This window comes from Podarcis liolepis (assembly GCF_965112155.1).
Source record: "Podarcis liolepis genome assembly, chromosome: 1".
Lineage (NCBI taxonomy): Eukaryota > Metazoa > Chordata > Lepidosauria > Squamata > Lacertidae > Podarcis > Podarcis liolepis.
The window spans coordinates 39,675,745-39,703,407 of NC_139554.1; the positions used below are offsets into that span (position 1 = coordinate 39,675,745).

At 41.1% G+C, this 27,663-nt stretch overlaps 1 protein-coding gene and 3 long non-coding RNA genes across 8 annotated transcripts in view; all 4 read left to right on the forward strand.

The window, feature by feature from the left end:
• Positions 1-27,663, forward strand: part of LOC310710619 — a 433,355-nt gene that overhangs the window by 278,078 nt on the left and 127,614 nt on the right. The window lies entirely within an intron of this gene.
• Positions 1,177-27,663, forward strand: part of CDIN1 (CDAN1 interacting nuclease 1) — a 118,008-nt gene continuing 91,521 nt past the window's right edge. Inside the window, exons 1-2 of one of the 5 annotated variants that reach the window (XM_083509916.1) lie at positions 2,171-2,285; positions 12,734-12,812. Coding sequence is in view for 1 of the 5 variants with exons in the window: in XM_083509915.1 (XP_083366041.1) it covers positions 2,179-2,285 (107 nt within the window). In the remaining 4 variants the exon portion in view is untranslated. Of the gene's footprint in view, positions 2,286-2,433; positions 2,602-12,733; positions 12,813-27,663 lie in introns of those variants that run through there. The other 4 variants (XR_014527694.1, XM_083509915.1, XM_083509918.1 and 1 more) reach the window with 4 other exon arrangements.
• Positions 6,009-9,467, forward strand: LOC310705016. The gene is made up of 2 exons (XR_014525163.1): positions 6,009-6,809; positions 6,895-9,467. It is a non-coding gene; the product is annotated as an uncharacterized lncRNA (long non-coding RNA).
• LOC310704991 lies at positions 18,588-27,259 on the forward strand. Its single transcript, XR_014525143.1, has 2 exons — positions 18,588-23,062; positions 23,100-27,259. It is a non-coding gene; the product is annotated as an uncharacterized lncRNA (long non-coding RNA).

Sequence of the window (27,663 nt, forward strand, 5' to 3'; positions counted from 1 at the left end):
GTGTGCTCTAGCATGTGTCAGTGTCCCATTGTGCCGAAGCTGTTTAGTCATGCTGGCCACATGACCCGGAAAGCTGTCTGGACAAATGACAGCTCCCTTGGCCTGCAAAGTGAGAAGAGCACCACAACCCAGTCACCTGGACTTAACCGTTTAGGGGTCCTTTACCTTTACCATAAGACGTCGTAATAGTTTCCAGCTAGGATGATCAGAGGCACCATGCATCTGCATAGCAGTTGCTGGAGAACACAAGCAAAATAATGCTATTGCCCACATGACCTCCCTAGGGATGTGGATGGCACTGTGGTCTAAACCACTGGGCCTCTTGGGCTTGCTGATAGGAAGGTCGGCGGTTTGAATCCGATCAATGGTGGTGAGCTCCCATTGCTGTGTCCCAGCATCTGCCAAACCAGCAGTTTGAAAGCACACCAGTGCAAGCAGATAAATAGGTATCACTGCGGCAGGAAGGTAAATGGCGTTTCTTGTGCACTCTGACTTCCATCACGATGTTCTGTTGAGTCAGAAGCTATTTATAGTCGCCTTTGACTGGACGAACTCATCCAGGGGTCCTTTACCTAGACTAGATGAGTATGACCCAGAACTCTTATGATCTTATCCACCCAACAAATTATTCACATTGATGACTGCCAGAATGGATGGCTTTAGGAGACAAATTCAGAGACGACTTTCAATTACTACTGTACTAGCCACAATGGTTCTGTTCTGCCTTCTCTGTTGGGGGCACTATACCTCTGAACCCAGTTGCTGGAAATCACACGAGACTCCTGTTGTACTCAGGTCCTTGTTGCAGGCTTCCCATAAGCAGCTGGCCACTTTGAGAACAGGAATCTGGATTAGATGTACATTTGGCCTTATCCTTCTGGCTCTTCTTACGATGTGATGTTTTATAAATAAATCAAACATTATTCAAATGTTAGCCCAATTCTCAGTTGTGTACCCAAAATATCCTAAAACTTGTTACCATCTTTGGGACACTCGAATCAGTGGCGTAGCGTGGGTTGTCAGCACCCGGGGCAAGGCAAGTAATTTGCGCTCCCTAACCCGTGGATTTTAGCACTCGGGCAGAGAGCTGCGAGTGCGAGCGCCCCCCCCGCCCGCTGTTGCGCCCTGTGCGGCCGGCACCCCCTGCACCCCCCACGCTACGCCACTGACTCGAATTGGCCCTAATAATGAATCAGTTAGTTGTGCCGCACACCACTGCAGTAAAGTATGCTGGGAATCAAGAACATGGTTTTAACATTGCGGCACCAGATCTTTCGAACTCATTTCCCTTAAAAGTGCAACAAGCCCAAACACTCTCATGTTTCTGACCCTTGTTGAAACCCTTTTTCTCCCATATCTCCCCACATAAGTCTATTTCTGCATTTCAAATTCCCTGTTGGGTTTTTATGCTGCAATTCCCTTTCATGATCGGTATTCTGTTTCCTATTCCACTTCTGGGCATTTTCTGAACATAGTTTCATAAATCCTGAAATGAAACAGATATATTAACCTCGTTTATCTTTTTCCTGGGCTGGGGGGGGGGGATTCCACCCGCCTCCACAAAACGCTCCCAACACCTGAAACTTTTCTGGTGCGTACACAGATCGCAGTTGAAGGCAAGACACCCCACGACCCCAACTCCGAAAATCCCAGCGCCGCGGGGCTCGACGGCTTTAACAGCTGATGCCCCCTTCCTACACCTCGGCGCTCCTTCTCGCACACAAACCGAAGTCACGAAAATGAAACTCTGCAGAAAAAGGGGCTGGGCTCCCGGGCCGCGCGAGGGCGGCTGGCTCTGAATGAGAAGAGGGCAGGCGAGAGGGAACGAGCACCGCCGAGGCCGCCTTCTCCCCGCTCAAGCCCCACACGAGGCCGACTTCCACCTCGGGTGCGCCCGCAGCGGCGGCGAGCAAAGGGCGGAGCAGCGGAACCGCGCATGAGCGTCCCTCATTCCCCGGCTGTAAGGCGCGAACCGCAGGGGTCGGGGCAGAGGCTTTATTTTGGTGAGGGCGCTTCACCCAGACGCGCCGCCACCCCCGCTCTTGGCGGCGGCGAGCGGAAGGCTTTCCTGCAAAACCGCCGTTCCCGCGCTCTGCGTTTGAAACTGCCGCCGCCGCGCTTCGTCCCCTCCCGCCGGGCCAGCCACCCGTCTGTCCTGAGGGCGTGTGAGGCGGGAGGATGGCGACGAAGCTGACCAAAGCCCAATACGAAGAGGTCGCCCGGTTCCTGGCCCAGGTGCCTCCGACCAGGCAGAGCCTGAGGAAACTGAGGGAGCGCTTCCCCAGGTAAGTCTGCGCGGGGCGCCCGCAGAGCTCCGCCTCCCTCGTCAAGGGCGAGCCCCGCCCCTCGAGGGAAGGAAGCGGCAGCAGGCCCGGGGTTTTATTTGCTTTTTTAAAAAAAGGGGGGGGGGGTGAAAGGCGACGGTGGGAGGCAGTTCAGATTTGCATGTTTCCAATGTAAATAAAGGCGCTCTCTGCCTTTTCTTCGGCCTGGGATGCTGTTTTGGCTCGTGAGGAAGCACTGCGAGTAGCAACAGGGTCTCAAGGGGCGCCATAAAAGTATCACCTGATATGCTGCGAGCGTAATCCCATTTACTTGGGAGTAAGTAAGCGCCCCCCCCCATTGATTCCCGTAGAACTCACTTCTGAGTAGATGTGATCAGGATCGCGCTCTTAACCATCTCGCTGGATGTCGTGGAGGTTCTGAGCGTTCCTTGGCTGCAAAACTCCTGATCTTTTTTTCTTTCTTTCTTTTTGCATGTAATGCCTTCGTTCTCAGAGACCTGAAGTGAATCGTAATTAATGGTGTTTAATTGATTGCCGGGTACAAGCTTTCCAAAGTTGTGCGTGGTCCCTGTCGCATTAGGCAACCTAAAGTGGGGAACCTCAAGTAACTGCTTCCCGCAGGTTCTTTCCTTTTTGCTTGTTTCCTACCTGTTGCTTCTCTCCAATTCAAATAATACACCACAAAGTGGGAAAAAGGAGTACATCACCTGCAGAGGTTAGAGTATTGGACACAGCGATAAACACCTAAACAGTTTACAAGAATCAGTTTTAATAATCGGAACTGTTTTCACTGTTACTTGAGCTGTTTTATATAATTTGATGAATTTCAGTAAGTGAGTTTATGTTATGTCTTTAAACAATAAAATAAAACAACAGAATTGGCACTAGGGCTTATACCTTGGTTGGCTGGCCCATTGTTGATGATTATTTGCTTCTGTTGGGCTCTTAATAAATAATAATAATTTATTACACCCTGCCCATCTGGCTGGGTTTCCCCAGCCACTCTGGGCGGCTCCCAACAGAATATTAAAAATAGAATCAAACATTAAAAACTTTGCTAAACAGGGCTGCCTTCAAATGTCTTCTAAAAGTCAGATAGTTGTTTATTTCCTTGACATCTGATGGGAGGGTGTTCCACAGGGCGGGCGCCACCACCACTGAGAAGGCCCTCTGCCTGGTTCCCTGTAACCTAACTTCTTGCAATGAAGGAACCGCCAGAAGGCCCTCGGCACTGGTCCTTGCACTTATAACCAAGGGCAGGTACATAGGGGCATAGGAAAGTTGTCTAACACCAAGTCCATGCATTATTGTGGATGCTGACTGACAGCAGCTCTCGTGGGTTTCAGAAGGGACATTCCCAGTCATAGCTGAAGATGCCAGGGATTGAATTTTGGGTCTTCAGCTTGCAAGACATGGGCTTTACCACTGAGCTGTGACCCTCCCACCAAGTCCTGTGAGAGAGCTGGTTAATCTAGAATGCACTTTAGAACCTCGATGTGCTAGAGAGCTTTTAGCTGAGAGCTGTAGTTGACAACAAATCATGGCCTACTGCTTTCTCTGTTGCACCTGTCCTGTATTTGGTGACCACAAAGTACTTGTTTGGCACTGTTGATTTGAATATTTACTTCACCTGATGAGTCCTGTAGTTTTAAGATGCATGTGTTGATCCCTGAATTAGATGCATATTAAAGGACTTACTGTAGGCAGTAGATAGTGATGTGAGCTCCGGAGGGTAGTTGGGAAGTGCACAAATGGCTATGGCGTCAGTTTGTTTCTAATGTAAGGTTTATATGCCTTTCACATTGTTGTACTGTGGTGTCCAGAAAGTGGACTTGTACGGATTGTTTAGGACTCTGGTTAATGGTGCAGTGGAAATTGCTGATGTTCTGATGGACTCAAGATGGACATAGATAATGATATCATCGCTTTTTCTCCCATATAGGAGTAGTGTTAGGTAACTGAAGCTGAAGAAACATGAGTCAATCATAATTATGTTGAAGTACACATGTGGGTCACACATAGGTGTACAGTGGTACCTCGGGTTACAGACGCTTCAGGTTACAGATGCTTCAGGTTACATACACCTCAGGTTACAGACCCAGAAATAGTACCTCGGGTTAAGAACTTTGCTTCAGGATGAGAACAGAAATCGTACTCTGGCAGTGCGGCAGGAGCAGGAGGCCCCATTAGCTAAAGTGGTGCCTCAGGTTAAGAACAGTTTCAGGTTAAGAACGGACCTCCGGAATGAATTAAGTACTTAACCAGAGGTACCACTGTACTGTTGATATGAAGAGAACAAATAGTCCCAGTTCTGAGACAGTCAGAACAAACTGGGAAAGTTCAGCTTAGTAGTATAAAAGATGTAACTGCTTCCTCTTGCCTTGCTTGAACTTTAGACCTTGCTTTGCAAAGTTTTTTTTTTAAAAAAAATCTTCTCTCTGTGAAGTATAGCTCCATTCAGGTGACCATGTACTTGATGAAGTGAGCTCTGTCAAGCAAAAGCTTCTATCACAATAAATTTTGCTAGTCTTCAAAATGCAGAGGTATTTTGTTGTGGTTCCAAATAGTCTCATGCTAAAAGCGGATACCTCATAATTCTGATTGCATTAAATTACAATATTGAATATACTGGATGCCTCATCCCTATGTCAGACATAAATAAAAATTAAATAGGTACAGTAAGCCTACAATTTATGTGGGCCTACCTAAACCCAAACACATTGGGTTCAATGGTGGGTGGAATTACCAAAGTCAAGCCTTGCAGCTTCCTTAATGTTTAATATTTTTCCCCACACGCATAAAGCTGAATGTGCACAATTTAAATGTAAGTTGTGGGCTTACTGTATTTCCCTCCCAGTTTGTAGTAGTAACCAATACTAGCATCTATTCTGTATTTCCAAACAGAAGCAACATGGTTTTCCTTTTAGCAACGGAACAGGTGACTGAAGCTGTAAGTGCTCAGCTTAAGTCATGGCAATCTGTCTTCAAACCCTGGATCTTGCAGTACTGTATAACTGATCTGAATGTATTATCTTTGAAGTCATCTATATTCTAGATTAAAACTGGAAAAAAGATTAAAATACGACCTGTGCCAAAAATTAAATATTGTTTTTCTTGTTCAGAGTTGTGAACTATCCCATATGTCACAGAAATTGCCAGTGTTTGGCCTGAAAAATTCTCAGCTATTGAGATTTTGATAATTAGCAAATTTATTAAAATATGTTACTAAATTCGTATAATTAATGAAATCTTCAGTTGATAGACAAACTGTGTTTTCAAATTATGATATAACTTAAAGGGGAGGAAATAATGAATGGCTTAAGAAACGTTCTGTGCATTTTCTTGGGAACATGCATCCATTCACGAAGCTGGAACTGTGTGGAAATATACAGTTCTATCTTGAATATATCTCTCCTCCAATATGCCTAGACTCTAAAATGAAAACATTGTATCTGTATGTGGATGAGAAATTGCCAATAATGGTAGAAATCCTGATGGTTTTATGATAGATGCAGCTGTCCATTAGGAAATGGCCTGAAACCACCAACTCTCCTTTGAAAGCTCCTGAAGCCTTTTAAATCAAATTAATCTTGAAGCTTCTTGGGACAATTCAGCATAGGCAGAACTTTTCCATCTAGAGCTTCTGATGAGATGAAACTGATGCTGATATTTAAACTGTCAGACAAAGTACAACTTCGTGGAACGTGCCAAGTAAAGAGCCTTTCTCAAAGAAAAAAGAAAACAAAAATGATACTAGCAGAATGTAACAGATAGCTGCAGTGTCGAGCATTAACCCCTGATAGTATATGCTGCATTAAAAATATGCATTTCAATACTTATATGTGTCTTTAAATAGAGTAAACAGGCTTCCATTTTTAAACAAATTATTCTGGAGTAGTGTAGAAGAATGTGTTGTGAGTTGCAGTCAGTCTTGGTTTGTCCTAGAAACAAGGTTTGCAGTAAATCTTTGCTGTATGGAACTGTTCCATTGGCCCATACTGAAATGATAATATATTTTGAATCAGAAGAAAGAGATGCAAGAATAAGCAGAATATTTCTACTAAAAAACCGATAGCCTTTTATTCTGCCCTCTGTATGATTGTGCCATATATAATCATTATGCGTAGAATTCAATAATAAGTGTTCCTGTGTAAGCTCATTGACATGAATAGGAATTGCAAAGGAGCTGTTCATAATTGATTGTGCCATATATCAGGGGAAGAAATTAAACTTGGTAGTAGAGCGCATGCTTTTTATGCAGAAGGTTCTAGGTTCAGTCCCTGGACCTGGCATCTTCAGGTATGACTACCTAAAACTGGAGAGTCACTCGGGGTTAGCATGTCACAGGAAAGTAGATCCAAGCTAGAATTGTTATAATGTATAAAATTAAGCCTTCATCTTCATTTGTTGAACTATTGCCTTTACCAGATAATATTTAATACTTCTTTTTGTTAGACATACTAAAAACCTCAATACTCATAGTTAATCTAATAGACAATAGTCTAATAAACAATAAGCCCTGTAGTAATAGATATATTACTACAGGTAATAGATTCCCTGTAGTAATAGATTCCCTGTAGTAATACAGGGAGTAATAGATTCCCTGTAGTAATATTAAAGCTATTGTAATGTGATGTATCTGAAGGCTGTGGCTGGTGCAGGGTGCCACGGTCCAGGCAGTGAGTACAGTACTAGCTCCTTATTGGGCACATAGCACACTAGTGCTAAGGGATCTGTATTGGCTGCCTATTAACTGCTGGGACAGTTTTGAGGTTCCGTTACTTAAATATGAAGCCCTAAATAACCCTGGACCAAGTTGTCTCAAAGACTTTCCCCCCTCAATTGCCTGGTAAGGACATTAAGTACATCAAATGAAACCCAGTTAGTTTTGCCACAGCCTAATGAGTTTGGGCTTGTGGTAACACAGAGGTGGTCTTTTTCACTGATGCCACCAGTGTTATGGGATGATGCTCTCTCTGCTAAAACATGAGAGACCTCATTGGTATTTCTGTTTTTTGGACCTGTTTATACAAGCATTTGCCTGATTTTCTGATTTGAACTTTATGCTTTGCTTGTTTTAATTGCTGTTTTTACTCTTCTAATTGTTGTGTTGTTTTAACATGCTCTTTTGTGTTGCACATTTTAATTGTGAATGATTATTTTAATGTTTGGATGGAATTGCTTTATCATTTATTTTAATTATGTGTGTTTTGTAATTGGTTTTATACTTGTAAACTGCTTAGAACCTATCTTCACAGAATAACAACCCAAAAAGCATCTCTTTGAGTACATTAATTGTGCAAGAATATATACATGGGGTTGGACCCAGACATAATCACAATGTGTGGTTATCTCTGCCAACTGGACACTCCTGCAAGCAGTGGTGAATAGGAGGTGATCTTTTTTCCACCTTCAACTACCTATATTTTCTGGAAAAAATGCTTCAAGTGTTGGATAACTCTCTGAAATAGCATGGGTGGTGGCACTGAAGGGGAAAGGAAGGAAGTGGCAGCCCACTCTGCCACCCCATCTGAGCTGGATCAGAGTGTCTTCTGTAAACAACAGCATGTTTTGCAACAGCATGTCAGAGCAGCTTACAATGGTATTCTATTTTATTGTAAAACAAGCATGTGATATATGTTGGGCTGAGAGATGAAGATTTGTTCAAGGCCAACCAGTGAGTGCCATGGCTGAGTGGATTTGAAACCAAGTCTCCAAGGCCAACATTCCATCTGCTATATTACAGTGGCTTACAACATTTCCATCAGGCTAGACTCCAGCAAGGAAGCAACCCATGGCTTCCCATTCACACAGCCACAAAAGCTGCCTTATACAATGTCGCCACTTATCACAGTATTTTTGATGCAGTATAATAGCTCTCCTTAAACTTGGCATTTATTTGTCTGAAGTTGCTTGTAAATCTTACCAGGATTCTGAACACCACTTAGTGGCAGTGCATCAGTTGAAATCATTGTGATTATATGTGGCTGCTTGAGCAAACTATTTCAAAAAGGCACTGTCCTACTTACAGTTCTTCTGCTGAATGCCATCATTTATGAAAGCTATATTATATAGTTTGTTTTGCCAATAACATTTATAGGAAAAGCTTATAAGTAAAATGTTACTTGCTCTTCAAGGTACATTGAACTAAGCTGGCAAATGAACTGTGACCGTGGAACATGATCCTAATCACTAAAAGCCTGAAAAAGTTACAGTATGGTTATAATGTGAATTGCAATAGCAACTCATTTTAAATTATTTCAATGAGAATACATTTTAAAATAATTCTAAAAGTCTTGGCAACGTAGGACCATAGACAGCGTAAACTATATTCTAGGAATATACTGCTAGTTGCCATGTTCACACACACACACACACACACACACACACACACACACACACAGTTTTTCCAATTCCAGTCGGCCTGGCAGTGGCAGCAATAGGCAGTGGAAGATCTCATTGGAGGTTTTCATCTCCAGTGGGACCTTGTATACTGCAACAGCAGCATACAAGGTACCAAGGATACTGGTAAACCTAAGTTTGCTGGGCAGCATTAGAAATTAGCCAGGCTCCAGGCGTGTTTTGCCAGGTAATTGAGAAGGAAATAGGGCTCCATACATGGGCTTCCAGAGGGAGCTGTCTGGACTCCATCATGCTCCTGATGAATTCACAGTGGTTAATTCCTCTTTACACACAGTGCATAGCGAAACTGGAATTTACTTCCATAAATTGTAATGATGGCCACCAATTTAGATAGATTTAAAATGCAATTAGGCAAATTAATGGATGATAAGCCTATCAATGACTGCAATTCATGATGACTAAATACTACCTCCTGTCTTAGAGGCAAGTATGCCACTGAATACTAGTTGCTGTAGATTGCAAGCAGGAGAGTGCTCTTGTACAGTGGAACCTTGGTCCTCAAACTTAATCTGTTCTGGAAGTCTGTTCCAAAACCAAAGCATTCCAAAACCAAGGTGCACTTTCCCATAGAAAGTAATGCAAAATGGATTAATCTGTTCCACACTTTTAAAAACAACCCCTAAAACAGCAGTTTTACATGGATTTTACTAACAAGACCATTGATCCATAAAATGAAAGCAATAAACAATGTACTGCAGTCACACAATCATCTATTAGTAGCTGAACTGGATTCCACACAGTCACAAAAACAAAACAAAATAGAGCCGCAAAAACAAAAATAAATGGCAAAAACAGACAGACCTCAGTGTAACACTCCAAACGGAAGTGTGGCACTCAAATCAGAAGTGTAACACTCAAAACTGAGCACATTCAACTTCCAAAAAAAGTTCGCAAACCAGAACACTTACTTCCGGGTTTACACTGTTTGGGTTCCAAGTTGTTTGAGTACGAAGGTGTTTGAGAACCAAGGTACCACTGTACTTACCTTTTGCTTGTAAGCTTCACTTTGGTTTTTAGTAGGAGATAGTGAAAACCGAATACTGGACTAAATGGGCATTCATCAAGGCAATTTTTATGTTTGAGTGTATTTTAATTAAAAGAGGAATTGATTAGACAATTCTTGCAGAAGCCCACCCTTTGCCCCTTTAATTTGGGTAGTTTTAGGTCATCTTCAATTTGCATTTGTTGTGTTTGGTTAATGAATTAATAAAAATATTTCTATACCCCCATTCATAAAAATTTATTGGAGCAGTTTACAACAGTCATACATAAAACCTTACAACAAAAACAATATACAAATTTAAAATCAACTAGCCATTACAGTTTCCTGATGGCTATTCATTTCTAGGCTTTTTTGAATGAAGTTGGGTGAGTTGAAACTCTTCAGTCTGTTTTCCAGATAACAGCACCACCAAACCAGAGGGCTCAACAGATAAGCTACCAGTAACTTCTGGAGGAATGGGAGCCTCAGTCTAGGCCAAGTATCTAGGTCTCCACTCCAGATGGTGGTCAACCCCTCCACTCTGATTATCCCTTCCGCAACCACCACCACTAAAATTGGGGCAACATCTTTGTAACTCCCTCCTCCCTGCCCACCAGACACATCCTAGCACCATCATCTGATTTTACTATAAGCAGCTGGTAAATTATGGCCAGAGAAAATAGACTAAGGCCCAGTAGTAGGTGTATCCCACACTGTCAGGTGGAAGATTGCAATACCACTGTAACACTCCTTCCCCTGTCTCACTCAGGGTGAACAACTTTCCTTCTTTTAGACTCTCACCCTGGGTAAGGGTCACGGGCCTGTTGCCATAGTGCATTTCTTTTTCAGGCATCCCTTTGAAGACCTTTTTATGTTGACCTGTTTTTTGATTTTTTTATTTGCCAGTAATTTTAATAATTTTGTACTGTTTTTATAGTTTTTATGCCGTATTGTATATCCTCTTATACACCATCATTTTATATTTTATGAGTTGGTGGTATATAAATCTATAAACAAATATGATTTATTTACTTTCCTTTGTGCATAGCATTTCCCCTGCACATATATTGTTTTGGATAGACATAACCCATTCTACTAATTATTATTACAAATAATTCAACCTTAAGCAACCTTGGTGTCATAACCGAGATAGATGCCTTCTGATTTAAAAGGCCAAGAACACTAGGAGGTTGGGATTTAACACTGTCCGTATGTGATTATGGGTATTTGGCTGCCATATTTTTTTAAATACTATTATACGTACTCTACCATACCTGCAGTCTTCAATATAACAGTTGTAATTTTTGCATTACAGTTCAGGGACAGCTCTTTATGGAGTCTGCATGCAGGACCAGATTTGTTAGCTTTGCAGGGTTATGGGATTCAGCATATTGTGGCAAAAATTTTATTCATGTGACAGCTTTTTGGACAATCATACTCTGTGCTAAATTACAATGGCACAATAAATTGCTGAATATACTGTCTGCTGCATATGACCTCACCATGAAAAATTTGATGCATTAGAGTAGGAAAGGTTGGAATATATCAACCTTAGTTGACAAGGGACTTTGAATGTTGACCTAATACAGATGACCTTTGTGTGCAATAAAAGTGAGTTTAATCTTTGGGTCAAGGTTGAGGTGAATGGCAGGGCAAAATAGGGAGGGTTTTAGTAGATCTGGCTGGGACCTACCTAGTAAGTTAGCAAAGAAATAGAAATGTTAGGTTCCTGGATGCTGTTGCTTTGTTTATCTGGAATGGGCTCGTCTGCTGCTGTACCAAATGTACATCTACATAAATTGATAGCAAAGTAGCAGACAAATCTATTTACGATAGAAAATGGTGGCAAAGTATTGTATAAGTCAATGTGTGTGTGCTCCTTTCATTTGCTTAAAATTAAAAATTAGTGGAGTAGACACACAGGTGTGTGTTTGTATGTAAACCTACCAGTTTAGAGCGTGTAGACACTTGCACTTATGTAGTACATACTGATCTACCAGAAGAGCATTATTTATTGCAGATGTTACAAGCAATGCAATACAGTGGTACCTCTGGTTACGTACTTAATTCGTTCCAGAGGTCCGTTCTTAACCTGAAGCACCACTTTAGCTAATGGGGCCGCTCGCTACCGCTGCAGCGCGATTTCTGTTCTCATCCTGAAGCAAAGTTCTTAACCCGAGGTACTATTTCTGGGTGAGCGGAGTCTGTAACCTGAAGCGTATGTAACCCGAAGTACCACTGTATAGTTTAAGACATCTATTTTGCTCATATTTATAATTACAATACAGATGTCTTCATAAATATTTGTTAAGAAAGCAATACTCATTATATCATTAAAAAAAATAAAAATAAGCCTGTAGGTGACTTCACAATCCTTCACAGTAAGGATTTCATGTTTTGTTGATCAAATATTATCTAAATGTTTAGCATAACAAAAGAATATATACAATTTCTTCATAACTGAATCTACTTTTAATGTATATAGTTCTCCCTCATTCCTATTTTAACAACTGTTGGTGTTAAATGGAACACTGGCTTCTTTACCTAGAATGCCAAGGCTATTTTCCCCCCTTTCATTCATTCTTTCCAGCCAGCAGGAAAAAGTTAGAGACTTTAATGGTAACAACCTCTACTCCTTTAATAGAGCCTGCAAAATATATTCTCTAGGACTGATCAGCTCTGAAAGCTCTAGAGGTTTGATGATTTGGAATGGCAGGAAATCACGCTTTCAGGACATAACGAATTGACTGGACCATCCATCATTTGTTAGCATGCGCTGAAACGCTGGGTTTGTGTGCAGAGGCCTGTGATTTAGTAAATACTTGGGAGATGAATAGAGCTTACACACAAGGGAAGATATTGCTGTCCTTCAGCAGCCTTAGACACAGATTCCTGCTGAGAAGGCTGTCTGACGGCAGCTCATCAGTAACTGGCCTGTCACACTCTCTGATGCCCACCAACCATCCCCAGTATATTAAATGCATTTTTAATATCTGCTTCAGTAGATTTAATGAAGAAAATTTCGTTTCCATACTCTGATCAGTGCTTCCTCAAGTGTTCTAAAGCATTGACTGTAGCACTTCCAAGAAAGACAGCTGGGACATACAAGAGTTGATTGAAAGGTAAAGTTAAATAAAACCATGTATAAACAAAAACACTGTTCATTGGATTAGCGTGTTACCTTGTTAAACAGCAGTAACTAAAAATAATAATGTGTGCTCCATAATACAATATGCTCTGCCTGCTAGATCATTTTGTATAGAGATAACCTGCAAGGAGATTTCAAAGATGAATACAGAAAAGGCAAATCTTGATGCCATTCTGCAGTTAGTCATCTCATGTACAAAACTAGTACAGTTTGTCAAACTAAGAAACCCAATCTTGCCTGTTTTCATATTTGGGAAGGTGAGTAAGTTTGGACAGGTTTTATATTTATCCAATTTCCCCCAAAGAATATCAGCAAGAGAATTTAGGTGGTAAGCTTAAGCATATTAACTTATATGCGTAAGTTCTGTTGAAATCAGGGGCCACTAGGGGCGCTTCAGAAGATGGCTGACAATAACATCTCTCCGACCCACACGAGGTAATTTGGAGGCTGTGATGGGAGTAATAGCCTCCCTACCCACCCCCCAGGATTGGGGGGGGCTGCCCTTGCCTGCTGTGCCCTATACCAACCCCGAATTTGAGGGGATGGGGGCACTAGGCAGAATGCCCTTCTGTGGATATCGGCGCTCCTGGACGCTGCCTCTGATCTGCGCCTCTAGCTGCAAGAACTTCAAAAGAAACGATTAGGATGAAGCGAATGCACATATTTCAAGGAAGGAGGGGGAGTAAAGACTGCTAACAGAAGAGATCTCTGATAAACGAGACGAGTCAGAAGAACAAGAATTAACCAGATGAAGACACACCAAGACTCGGTATGGCAAACGGACTGGATGGGGGAGGGGGAAAAAACTTTCCTTTCTTTCCTCTGTGATTAAACAAGAATCCCCCCCCTCCACAAGTCAGAAATGTCGTTTGAAGGACTTAAGCTGTGGATTTATGTCTGTGTGGAGATAAACTTTCTAACCAAAGCATGCTTTAAGAAGAGCGTGGAATGTATAAGGGCTTTGGAATGACGCAGTTAAAAATACCATCGCCATATTGGGAAGTTCTGTCGGAGGACTTAAGTCTGGGAGGAGAAATAGAGCTGTTTTTATATTGTGGGTGAAACTTCTCAGAGGGACTTAAGAACGACAGTTTTGTGATTAATGATGGAAAGAGCGATGTTATTTATGAATGCGATGATATATGGAAACCATCTCGATTTGAGGATTGGATGAACGGAAAATTCACACAGGATTATTGGTGTTTATCGTCTTAAGGAGATTATCAGAAGAGATCATAAAGAAAAAAGAGAAAATATATGAACAAGATGAGATGCGGAAACAGCAAGATAAGACTGGATAGAATTATGAACTTTGTTTGGACTGATTCGGACATTAACGCAGTAGCAAGAAGATGATCAGAATCCCCCTTCGGATCTTGAAATATGGGTCCCCTCAACAAAATTTAAAATTCGGCTTCGTAATTCGGAATTTATGTGATGTGATTTGATTTGATTGGTCAGTTAATAAAAATTATTTTTTTAAAAAAAGTAAGTTCTGTTGAAATCAGTGAGATTACCATTGCATGCATGGAAAAGCAAAAATAAATATGGAAACAAACTGGTTGCTTGGGTTAAATATAAGCAAGTTAATTAACTACAAACCTTCTCTGTAATAACCTTTTTCAACGTAGGAAGATTCTTAGTCTGGCAGGAACGTTGATATTTGAACTGTTTAAATATTGCAGCCTGAATTGGATATTGAGAATATTGAGTTCTCCTTGTTCTCGGAAAGCATTACTTTTCAAAGTTTATGTTGCCCCTAACAATATTTATTACAAAATGCAAGTGATAAATCAGACATACAAGTTATAATTTTAAAGGCTTTTCCTCTTGCTTCTTTTAAGAAAAAGAAACTTGGAATACCCTCCATACTTATAAAACAGGATGCATTTGCAGAATGAACCTTATAAATTTGATTCTTGCACGTGTCAAAACAGTAATGTATTAAATGCATATTATTATAAAAAAATTAAGACATGTCTTAAACATGCTTACATTTTTATAATACATGGCAATATTAAATAATACATTTCCTTGTTAGCATCTGTTTGCTGTCATTGTTGGCAAGGCCTATGATTTATTGCCTAAATTAATGACCATGACTCTCTTGGTCCTGATATACGTCCCCAAGCTTATTACATCACTAAATAAAATGAAAGTTATATATGCTCTTCTATTTTGGCATTGATTTTCTTTTTCGTAATTGTTTGTTTTTTAAGGATGTATTTAGTGAATGAACTGGCTACTTTTAAAGCAAGAAAACAATAGCAATGTTAAATTAGAAAACCATTAGAAGTTTGGTTTTAAGTTTATTTTTCTTGTTACCACTTGAACGGCATTCCACTAGATAATAAAATCAAAACTGAATCAAAACTGGGAAATTCAATGGGTTGAATCCAGATGTTATCATGGTTAGACTAGATTCAAAAAAATATAATGTACTTGGAGTAGAAATATTGAAATCGGTGGGGCTTTGGTTTGTCATTACTAAAGTCTCATTAAATTTCAGATAGTCTAATCATGTCTAATCTGGGTTTAATCTGTTATTTTTTTCTTTGTAGCCATATTGAGACTTGAAGCTCTATGTTTATTGTTAATTGATAATCTTTATTTAAAATATTAAAGTTATGGAATGGAAAAGCTATTATAAATATATGTTAAAATATTGTCTCTGCAGTGGACAATAGTTTCTGCAGATACAAGAGAAACAAATATTTGCCTACTTACTACTGTGACTATAGTTTGGTAGCTGGGAGCATCCCATGGACTCGCCTGCTTCTTCTATCCTCCTTTCCTAGATTTACATTTTGTTTTGCATTCCCTCCTGCTTACAACTATCTATTCTTTACATTGAGGTATGAATCTTTGATTCTATGGTTCCTGCTAACTAGGGGTGAACCATAGTTAATGGCAATTTTATTCAGATGTCGTGGTCAACAAATGTTAACTAGGAATAGTGTACTCATCTCCTAGATGGCTTTTGACTATGGGTGGTGGTTACCATTGATCTACAATGGTACCTCATGTTACAATCGCTTTGGGTTACAAACTCCGCTAACCCAGAAGTAATACCTCGGGTTACGAACTTTGCCCCAGGATGAGAACAGAAATCTCACGTTGGTGGCAACGGGAGGCCCCATTAGCGAAAGCACACCTCAGGTTAAGAACAGTTTTGGGTTAAGAACGGACATCCGGAACGAATTAAGTTCATAACACGAGGTACCACTGTATTATTATTTTCCCCTCTCAACCAGTAAAAAGATTAGATTGTATCTGACCTTGTCTATCTGTTTAACTTGCACAGGCTTCCAGGAATGTAAGGATTAGGGTCACCTAAGTTTTATTCTGAGTTTTATAATTACTGAAATTAACATACTTAAGTTAAACCACCTACCTACCTTGGCCTTCTTAAAGCTAGCTGTAGGGGATTAACTGGGTGGGACAGGGGAGTGTTTAATGCTTCATTTGAGCAGAGCAGAGCTCCTATTTGCAGGACTGTTTCCATAAAGTAATTATGGGGACCACTGTCTGGTGCTATAGGAGCTATCCTGTGGTGTCTCACAAGTTTCCATCTTATCCCCCATTCTATGTAACATCTATCTGAAGCCACTGTGAGCTTCGGGAGCCATATGGATAGTTTGAGTGATGTGCCACCAATATGTGGGTGACACCCATTTCCATCTCTCTGTTCCATCTAAATCAGGAGAGGTGGATGAGTTAGTAGATTAGTGCTTAAAGGCACTGTATGTGGCCCAATAAACTGAAGCTGAATCTTTAATGGGGGCTTGCATAGCCCAGGAACTTTGTTATTGTCTAGACACAAAATTACCTTTTTATGGAAAACCTGTTCTTATTATGACCTTTTATTTGAAATGATAATATAATTTTTAAATTTGTATCTATCTGCCATATAAATATGTCTACCAAATAAATATGTCTGTTTCATTGCTTATTATATTTTGGAAACAGCTAAGCTGGTTTAAATGAATTAATTTGTAATGATAATCATCATCACCACCATCATTATTATTGATTGCCTTCTACATAATCGTCTCGAGGTGATGTACAATAAAACTAGGTCGAAAACAATTGAAATTTAGCATTTTGCTCTCTCTGAAAGCTTTCTAGCTTTAAAGAGTCAGTAGCTCTTTCACTTTGGGAGGGAGAGTAAAAGAGCCAAATGTGTTGCTTCATCATTGCTATGGAGTGGGGGATCAGGACCCCTACTGTGATGTGGCTTCAGCTGGGCTCAAGATGGAGTTCTAAAAGGGACAGGCTGGGACAGGGGTGTGGCGTTTGCCTTCTAGGATGGGTCATAAGGAAAGGGTTAAAATAGGTGTGAGGTGATTGGCCAGTGAGAATGCAAGGGGGGAATAAAAGTTAGAGTGGGAGGTTTTGAAAGTCTATTGAGGTTTGGGAGTTGAGGGTTGAGGTTTGGGAGTTGAAGAAGGAAAAGGCGCTGTTTAGGTGTGGGTTGGTAGAGTTGTATTGTGAGAGAGTGAGAGGAATTGTTAGGTGGAGTCCGATAGATAGGTGGAATAATCAGTTTGGAGTTGTTAGGAACTAAGAATAAGAAACTGACAAGAGAAAATTAACTGAAACCATAAGCTTGTTCCTGCATTTAAAAATAAACTTGATTATTTGTTTATGTTAACAACTGACTGGACTCCATGTGTCCTCGTGAGATACGGGGTGGTGGCAGCGGAAAAAGCAATCGCAGTGGCGGCACAGGGTCAATAGACCGTCAAACGTCCGGGGGCCCTATGTGGGATCGCCACAAGGCGTCATTAAACTTTTCCAGCAGGGGGCCAGTCTACTGTCCCTCAGACCTTGTGGGAGGCCGGACTATATTTTGGAGAGAAAAAATGAATGAATTCCTATGCCCCACAAATAACCCAGAAATGCATTTTAATTAAAAGGACTCATGTAAAAACACGCTGATTCCCGGACCGTCTGTGGGCCAGATTTAGAAGGCGATTGGGCCAGATCTGGCCCCTGGACCTTAGTTTACCTACCCATGGGCTGGGAGCTTCCTGCTTCCAGGGCTCGGGAACAGTGGAAATAGCCCCAGCCAGCATGGGCAGTGGTCAGGGATAATAGGTGTTCTAGTCCATCAGTATCTGGAGGGCCACATGTTTCTCATCCCTTTTCTACATCCATCATATCTATTATAATAGCTTAAAATGAAATATCTGTATTCAGTAGCAGTTTACCTCTAGAAAACAAATAATAAGGGAGACCACCACTATTATATGTCACCTGTGAGAATGCCATGATCAACATGAATAATAAAATATAAAATAGTAGTCCTAGAGAACACAAGCTCTTTGGTGTGATTTAACAAGGCTCTTCTTAGGAACATGGGAAGCTGCCTTATACAGAGTCAGACAATTGGTCCATCTGGCTAAACACTTGTCTACACTTGCTGACAGTGATTCTCCAGGGTTTCAGACAGTGCTCTCTCCTACCCCCACCTAGAGACTGTACTTCTCCCTGCCACCAGCCCCACAAGCTCGGGGGACAGCGGGGAGGCGGAGCGCCACCATCCTACTGTTCCCCGACCTGGTTTGGGCTTCAGGCAGATATCCGCAAGGCATGGGAGCTCGGCGGGAAGTCGCGCCGGTCTCCCAAGGCTTGCAGAGAGCTGCCTGTTCTGGGGGTTGGGGGGAATTTTTTTTTATTCCCCCCCCCAAAAAAAACAACCTAGGTGTGTCCTATGGGCAGGTGCGCCCTATGGGGCGAAAAATACGGTAGTTGGAAACCAACAGCATCTAGAGGGTGCTACATGAGCTAGGTATCTAGAGGATATTTGGCTCACTAGCTGTCTTAATGCAGTATTGAGATTCAATATATATCTGGACTAAATGGTACTTTACAGTTAAGCTGTTAACTCTTCTTATGCAGACCACCCTGAGATCTTCGGATGAAGAACAGTATATAAATTCAATATTTTTTTAAAAAAGCACCAGTATACAAAACTTCCTTGGTGCTCTTACTTTCAAAAACTCGAATAGCATTATCGAAAGGTATTCTTTCATTGGTCACATGGGCAATCCCCCCCCCCCCCGTGCCACACCTGTATGATGTTTCAGTATGTCCGGTGCGTGAGAACACTCCTAATACGAGGGAACTGTTGAAAAAGATAGGGTCTCTGTATAGTACATACCGCCTTTCAGCTTTCTCAGTGGTGAACTGTGGCTGGAGTGCCCAACTTTGTGCACCTAGACAGAGGAAGGACATCCAAACAGCACAGTACACTGGACAGGATCCTACTTGCCACTTTTTTTCCAGGCTGATGAGGAACCACAAGTGAGCACTTTTTGGGTTTGGTCAGTAAACCAAGCTACAAATTTCATCCAGTTCACATTTTCCCAGCTTCTCTGAAAGAACATTATGGAGGACTTTGTCAAACACCTTACTGAAATCAAGTTTAATTATCTGTTCTAGGACCTTTCCTGGTACATAAAAGATGTACTGCACAGTAGCATATAACAATACTGAATGAGGACTATATATTTCCCCCCTCAGTGCCAGGCTCCACAGTCCAATCCACACCATTCAAAAGTGGTCCTCAACCCTCAGGAGACTTTGCAGGGGTCAGGGGATGGTGGAAAGAGGAGAGGACAGGCAATTTAACTTTTGGCAGCCTCCTTCCACTGGCACTTCTCTGGATCTAAGCCATTTTGTTTAATAATGGGTAAATGAGAAACAACAGCAGGGAGCAGGCAAGTACTGAAGTGATATGCTGTTTGTACATAGTCTTTCTATCTAGCTTAAAAATGGTGCAGACAATTAAGTAATCTTTTAAGCCTAATTGGATGTAACATTGCAAGAAAATTGGTGAACTGGAGAGCTAGTCTGTAGCTTTAATCTGTAGCCATCATAGCATGGACTAGATGACTCTTGAGGTCCCTTCCAACCATACAATTCTATGATATGTAATTTACTAGGAAGTAAATCCTATTGAATTGACTGGGACTTGTTTATAAATGCATAGAATCAGACTGAAACTCTCACTCGTCTTTAAAGAGTCAGGATATTTGTTGTTACACACTATTTAAATATTTAGTGCCAAACTAAGAGGTTTTCTTGTGTATTGCTGAATACTAAGTGCAGGTAAAATACTACCAGACATGGAGTCATTTGTTATGTTTAGTATATGAAGCAAAGCTGTGTAAACCGTAACCTTGTAATTTTTCAAGTTCCACTTTATCATGTAGCTGTAAAAGGTAATCAAAATAAATCATGGATGATGAAGAAATATTTTTCAGTGCCTTTTGTGTTCTTTCAAGAGTATCGTTTGATCCATGAAATTTTAGTAAGCATATTAAATAATACAATATGATGTGCAATGTGTCATATCTGATAAATTACTTTGTGTAGAACATTTATACAATTTATGTGGAACTGCTGTGTATGCAGGCTAATGACTATAAATTGTTAATATTTTGTTGTCTTTTTTTAGGTGGGGTGATTTCTATTGTGCCCCCCAAAACACACACACACACACAATGGGCAGAAAGGTGTAGGTCATCTCTGAGATGCTATGACATTGATTCAAGGTTCCTCAGCTGTGCAGTGTACATAACACATATGTTGGAGAGTCATCTGTCAGCTATGCCCCTCCTATGGAGTTAAAGTTCTAAAGGGAAAAGAATTCGACACAGTGCTGTCACTGTTAAATTTTCACAATGGAAGAGCATGCAAATATTGAGCCTCTTGCTTAGCTGTAGTGCCCTGTCTAATGTCTGTGCTAGTTAGAAGAAGAAAAAGTGGGTGCATCCAGGGCTCTTAGATCTGACAAAGGTCATGCTATGCTGGGCATTTGAATTGGAAATTGTCTGGACTTAGATTTTATAAAGCTCCCACTGTTGTCGGGGAAAATTTCAGCAGGGTTTTGTCCCTGGAGAGGCCTCTTAGGCCCTTTTCTGTCCTATGAATGAATTTAGATGTGAGGGTTTCTCTGGCCTTAAAACTGTTAAATTCATTTTGCATACATCCCCAGAGAGAAAAACTGGCAGATGCTTTTGTCTTGGAAGTGTTTAAAAGAAAAACTGCAGAACAGGAACAAGAGAGAAGGGGCCCCGTGTGGAGTCCCAGAACACTTTGGAAATGGCCAATATGCAGTTTTCATCAGTACTAAGGCGGGGCGCAATATGGTGCCTGTAGCTCACTTGGGAATATGAATGTTGATTAAGCATACTCCCAGGCTTTGAAATTCTGAAAGCAGTGTCAGAATAATGGATGTTGAGCAAATGTCAAGCATTTGTTAATTTCTCTGTTATTTGGAGTTTATCTACCATGATCAATCAAATAAACTAGTGCCTCTCTGTTGTGGCATGTGTCATTGATATGGTGATTAGGTGGCTAGAGAGACCTCCTGCTTTTTTTCTCTCCCTCTCTCCAGGTAACAGATTATACATTTATTCATAGTTATTTAGTGGAATAAGGTGTGCTCACAAAATTTAAAATGGCTTATTGCACCCCAAAATGTTGATAGTTATGCAGACTCACAACAGTGGCATTTACTCCTAATAAAAAGTCACCATGTCACAATGTTGACAAACTCTCAACTTGAGAGTGAGAGAAATGGAGTGTTTCTTGGTGGTAAATTTATTATCAACAAAGTATATGTGGCCCCTGTCCCTCTACTAGGATATTATGCTTGTGCAAAATGTTTGACTGCTCATGTTAAAAGTCTGAGAAAAATCTTGCAGACCATGACTTTAAATTAAAAAAAAGTTCGTGGACAGTACTATCCTTATTTTCCATTGATGGTTTACTGTTGTCCCTACTCCCACTTTCTTTAGCTAGTTATGATCTAACATTAACATGACATAGCCATAAGTTTCATTTAAAACATAAATTCTTTTTCTGAAGTTACAATTTTCATTCATAGACCAACCCACAAGTGACGCACTTTAAGAAATTACAAATTTAAATCAACTTATGGAAGAGAAAACCAACAGGTATATTCATATAAATGTGAGGTGGGGGAAACTTAAAAATAAAATTAAAACTGCCAATGGGTCCATTTCAAATTACATTTTAACGTTGGTGCTCTATCTTTTTCCCCTGTTTGAATTCATTATTCTAATAAGGAATAAATTTAATAAAATAATCAATAGCATGTGCATTCCCAGCTCGACTATGTACTGTAGCAGTGATCTTATCCGTGGTGATCTTAGCCATGATACCCAGTCATACTGGGATTTTCATAGATAGCCACGTCTCAACAAAAACTGCTATGTTGAAAAGATTTAGGCTCATGTCCATTCATTTATTGATCATAGATATGTCAGACTAGTTCCCTGCATTCTGTCAACATCTCATATCCAATTAAACTTGAGCAAAAGTTTCCCCCCAACTATAGTTATAGCAAGGACTGGGTGTGCTGTACAAGAAATACAAGGCTTCCTGAATTTTTAGAGCGGGTATGGCTTTTATACCTTTAGCATTTGTCTAGGCGAGGCAATTTTTGCAAAGCTAGCTTTTCCCATTCTTGCTGGATTATCACCTGACAGGCTCCTGGAGAAAGCAGCAAGGATGGTGACAGGGCTGGTCGAAGGTTGCTAGACCACGGACAGCTCCAAGTGAGCAGCTTGCTCCAACAAAGGTTGGGAGCAGACAAAGGCCTTTTATGCCTCTTTCCAACCTGAAGGCAGGCCATAGCCTCCCTGCTGTTGCACTCCTAGTGCTGCTGGACTGGTAGTATGTGGTGGAAGGCATCTGGTCAGGGGAGGGTGCTTGTGACGATCCAGGCTCTGGCTCTGTAGGCCCTGGTGGTCTGGGAGGTTCCTCTGTGAGTTCTTCTTCAACTGCCTCAGGTGCAGTGGTCTCCCTGCCTTCCACAATCAGCTCTGTGCATAGCTGTCAACTTTTCCCTTTTCTTGCAAGGAATCCTATTCGGAATAAGGGAATGTCCCTTAAAAAGGGGGAAACGTTGACAGCTATGGCTCTGTGCCATGACCCAGACCTATCTCTGACTTCATCCAGATCACTGCTGAATGCAGGGGTAATGACACAAGGCTAGTAAATTGTGACCTCACCAAAGTGTGTTTTGACACCACTTTATATTCACTTTACACCAGGCAAAAATTCACTTTGTCAAGTTTTTAGAAACTGGTAGGTGAAGCCATTTCTAAGTTAAGCTGCAGTTATTGTTCTTGTGTATTGTGTGTCTTATTTTGTTGTAAACAAACCTGTGACGATTTTTGGTGAAGGGTGACATAGAAATTCCTTAATCAATTATACCCAATAGTCTGGAATAAGAAAGAGAGGGTGATCTATGCCCCCACCCCACTTAGCCCAATATATTTACATACTGACTGGGGAATAAGAGTCTTTCCTTCCTGAGCTGCTAGTATGGAAACCAAATAGGCTGGCAGAGGAGAGATGAGGCAATCTACACCTTAGTCACCAGTTCACTCACTCACTCACTCACTCACTCACTCACCTGCATGTAATTCCTGGCCATTTATGTATGACTGCCAGCCAAGTTGTTAAATACAAGACTGTATATAGCAAATGAAATACTTGTTTTGAGTTTTGTTGAGGCTATGCAGCAAAACCTGTCATTTTCCACAGGTAACTAGTAAAATGCTAAGTGTTATAGAATAAACTGTGTATAATTATACCATTAAAAACTTTGGGTCTTTGTGTGATTTATGACCTGAATACAGCTGTCAAGTACCACATGCACTTAACACGTGGTTTATGTAAATGCTAAAGACAGTAGCTGCATGAGGCCAATGTCATTAACAGTAATCAACATAATGAAAGCTACCTGCCTGTTTTTTTGTAATTAATTGCTTGTAAATAACACACTTAATTTACCACTTTCTAAATTTGATTATATTACCTATAACCAAGTGGTATCACCATGTGTGGGAGATTCCCTCCCCCCAGCTTTTTAAAAAGTTGGGGTGTTACAGGAAAATGAACCAAACTCAAATTAAAGCATCTGATACTGGTATAAGAATTTCACATATATTATTACAAGGATGTACTTTCCTATTATGTTAAACAATATGGGGGGAAATACCACATGGCCATGTTACATTTAGGAAAGCGCCAGAGAAATGCCATAACTCAGTGGTTTTCAACCTTTTTGAGTCCAAAGGTCCCTGGACCAACTACGTTCTTTCTGCGGCACCCCGTGGGGCTCAGGAGCCCAATTATGTCACCCCTTGCTTGCAGAGCTGGCAGCCTCTCCACCTTTTTCAAACACCCTCCCTTGTGGAGTTTTCCCTCAGCCTCCTCTCCCCTCTCCTTGGGAGTTCTCTGGACAGCCACTGCTGCTACCCCAGGTCTCTGAGCTGCCCTTCCTCACCCCAAAGAGAGGAATCTCCTCACACTGCCCACAGGGACCTGGGAGAAGAGGATGCTCCCAGCCTTAGTGGCCCAACAGACCGGCCAAAGGTGAACGTGAGGCCAGCACCTTACCTGGGGAGGAATCAGTGGGTGCTGCCAGGCCTGCATGATGGAAAGGCTCCCCTTCAGTACTGGGTGCTCAGCTCCCAGGCAGGCCTTGCACACAGCAAGCACAAGAAAGGCCAGCGTAGCGCCTGCCTGCCCGGTCTCCCACTTGTCTGTCCATTCCCAACAGAAAGGGCTGGCAGGCTGGGCTCCTTCGCGTGCTTGATTGCTTATTCAGAGGCTGTCTCAGCTTCTGGCAACCAGCACCCCCACCCAGCCAGCCCCAGAGCCCACCATTCGCCTGGGGAGCTTGTAGACAGGGCTGCTGCAAGAAACAAGTCATGCAAGGCTTTGGGAGACAGAGACACAAGAGGGCATCAGAGGTGGAAGAGAAGGAAAAGGACAGAAGCCAGTGTTGCCCATGGCACCCCTGACCATCATTCAAGGCACCCTAGGGTGCCATGTCACACTGGTTGAAAACCACTGCCATAACTGATACACAACAAACAGCCCCTGAAGCCTTTTGTAACAATGATGCCAATCCTATTATTATTGATAGCTAAGAGCAGCTTTTTATCGCATGATTTAGTTGACTAGCTGTTTGAAATTATGATATGACTGAATGTATTGTTGATATGGCTACGCATGGCAGATGTTATTTACTGGTTACATTATGTGGTGGTGCCATGTATCATCCATTGAGAAGCAGATAAACCTCCAACTATTGAATAAGCCCTGCCCATTTTTAGAAGCACTCTCCTCCCAGTGATACAGTATCAGTAAAGTTGTATCTGGAACAGCCACACTGGTAAAGGGGCAGGTAAGAAATCAAATAATGATTAATAATGTTGATGTGCCACATTACTCTTCCTCTTTCTAAGCAATCCCCCTTAACTCAAAGTTCACGCCTCTCAGCAGAAAGAGGGGACTTTTTTTTTTAATCACTGCAGTTAGAACCCTTATATTTTAGTTAACAGTTACATTGCTATAGTGGCTGGATGTTTCGTTCGGGTTTCAGTTGTTGCATATTAATTGCACATGAAAACACCTTTCTTACATGTTCGCTCCTACTTAAAGCTTTGTGAAGTCCACATTGTTTTTATTCTCAAGCTCACATATATTAATAGTACACAGACTTTCAAATCCCCCAAATATTTGATTCCATGTGATGAGGAGGAAACTAAACAAACAAACAAACAAGAGAGCCCAATAATGATACATTCACCATTGTGACAAATTTACACAAGATTATGCCAAAATTAAAACAAAATGAGTGAAAGTTGCTTATGAATTTTTATACCTTGGAATACAAATAAATCAGGTGCAGACTCAGTTGTACAGGGTTATGTATCCATGACCAGAAAGGCCTCTAAAGACCTTCCTGGGAAGTGTACAATGAAGGGACAAATAAGTCTGGTTCTTTCTTCTCTCTAAAAACTACATATTTAGTATAGTGTCCAAATATTCACTTTCACATGAATGAATAGAATTCTCATATGGAATGCCATAAAATCTTCCAAAGTGGTTGAGAACATAAAAAAAAAAAGTGTAAATGCTTTCATATATTTTCAGACAAATAACTGCTTCAAGTCATTAGCACAGCCTTCTTGTGGATCCATAGCATTGTATTTATTATTCATATTTAAATGTAATTTTTAAAAGCTTCAGATTTAAAATGCACTCAATCATAAGAAAAGACATGGACGATGGGAGAATGAAGTTTCTTCAGGAAGAACAGATCCCTCAATTTTACAGTATCTTGTTAATGTTTTTAAATGAAAAATCATTTGAGCCTTATCTTCTGCTGGCAATTTTCCTCTGTCTACTGTTAGAAAGTATTGGCCAACCAGGTCAGACAGTATTAAAGTTCAAGTGGCCCAGTGGGAAAAGTAATGGCCTTGTGCTACTATGAATTTTAAATGTTGCCATTCCTATGCATTGCACCATCATCTGTTCTCACACGTCACTAAATTGTATATAAGTTGTTAGACCAACTTGAGTGTCAAGGTCATAGGAATGATGACTCTTCTCAAGTAGTCCCCCCGCCTGAGTTTTATCATAAAGCTGTCCTTGTACTACATGAGATAAGCATCAGGTTGTCACATACATTTTTCTAGTTTTTATTGAACACAAACTAGAGAGAGGATGCATTACAACTTTTGTTTTCTTGCCTTGGATTTCATTCTTTTAACTTACACAAGAAAGTATTCTAAATACATCATTACAGGTTTTTTATCTTACAGTGTTTGTAGTAGTATTGTACAATCAAGAAACTTCATATACAGCTTGGCTTCCATGTTGACTATGCAAAGGAAAATATCCTGACTATTTATATCCAGGCACTCCTTGAGGTTTTTTTTAGAAGTATCTCAAGCTTCATTCATAGTATAGTTGGTCTTTCTTTAATTGTCATAATAGATTATCTTCTACAGAGGGAGTGTGGCCCTGATAGTTGCTCACAATCTCTCAGTAATTTTGATGTTATGAGATCCCTTTGATTTGGACTGTTTGCAGGACTTGGGCTTTGGGGTTGCTGTAATACAGAATTACCATTTCCCAAATAGGTAATTGGGCAGGATTTACCTAATGTGCCCAATCATGAGAAGCCCTGCATAAGGACTTTCACTTTCACGAAGCAGGAGAGGGCGCTCAGGGGTGATTATGCCAATGGCCATGTCTCCGTGATACAGACCAGATCGGCCTCCACATCCATAATCAAATCGTAGATGAGTGAGGTCTTATTCCATGCCAACCTGGCATTCAGCACCAGCAGCTGCAGATCAAGGGCTGGCACAAACCTAATTCCCCATGTTAGAAGAGGGTCTGGCATGTAGCACAATAACCAACTGCCTGTGTCATTTACCCCTTACCCGGCCTGCCCCACCTCCCACACCTTACCTTCTCCTACCCTGAGCCACTGTGATTCCCACCCCCCCGTGCTTTTCCCCACTCCTCCCCAGGCACATTCTATTCCCTTTTACTTTAAACAAAAACAAAAGAAAACCAAAATTTAAAAGCCCACAGATTAAGAGCCATTTTAAAAACAAGTGTAAGGCATGTCAGACAGTTGGGGCAATAAAACTAATAAAAGAACCTTCAACAGGAGCCCCTAGATAGATCCCCAACCCAAGAGTTTGTTCCAGCTTTTTGTAGCTGGAATGAGTCCAAGGCCTGCTCTCCCAGGCCAGATGGAAAAGGCCTTCCAGGTAGGAACCTTTAAAATAATCCCTTCCAAGCTCCTTTCAAAGTTTCTCTCTTACATAGAAAAAAAACCACACATTTGGAAAATTTAAAATGCTTTACTTACAGACTTTACAATTGTCAAATTCTTGGGCTTCAGAAAAAGATGCACAGGCAGTAAAATTTAGCTCAGTTACAGAAGTGGAAGTTCTTAACGTTTGGTATAG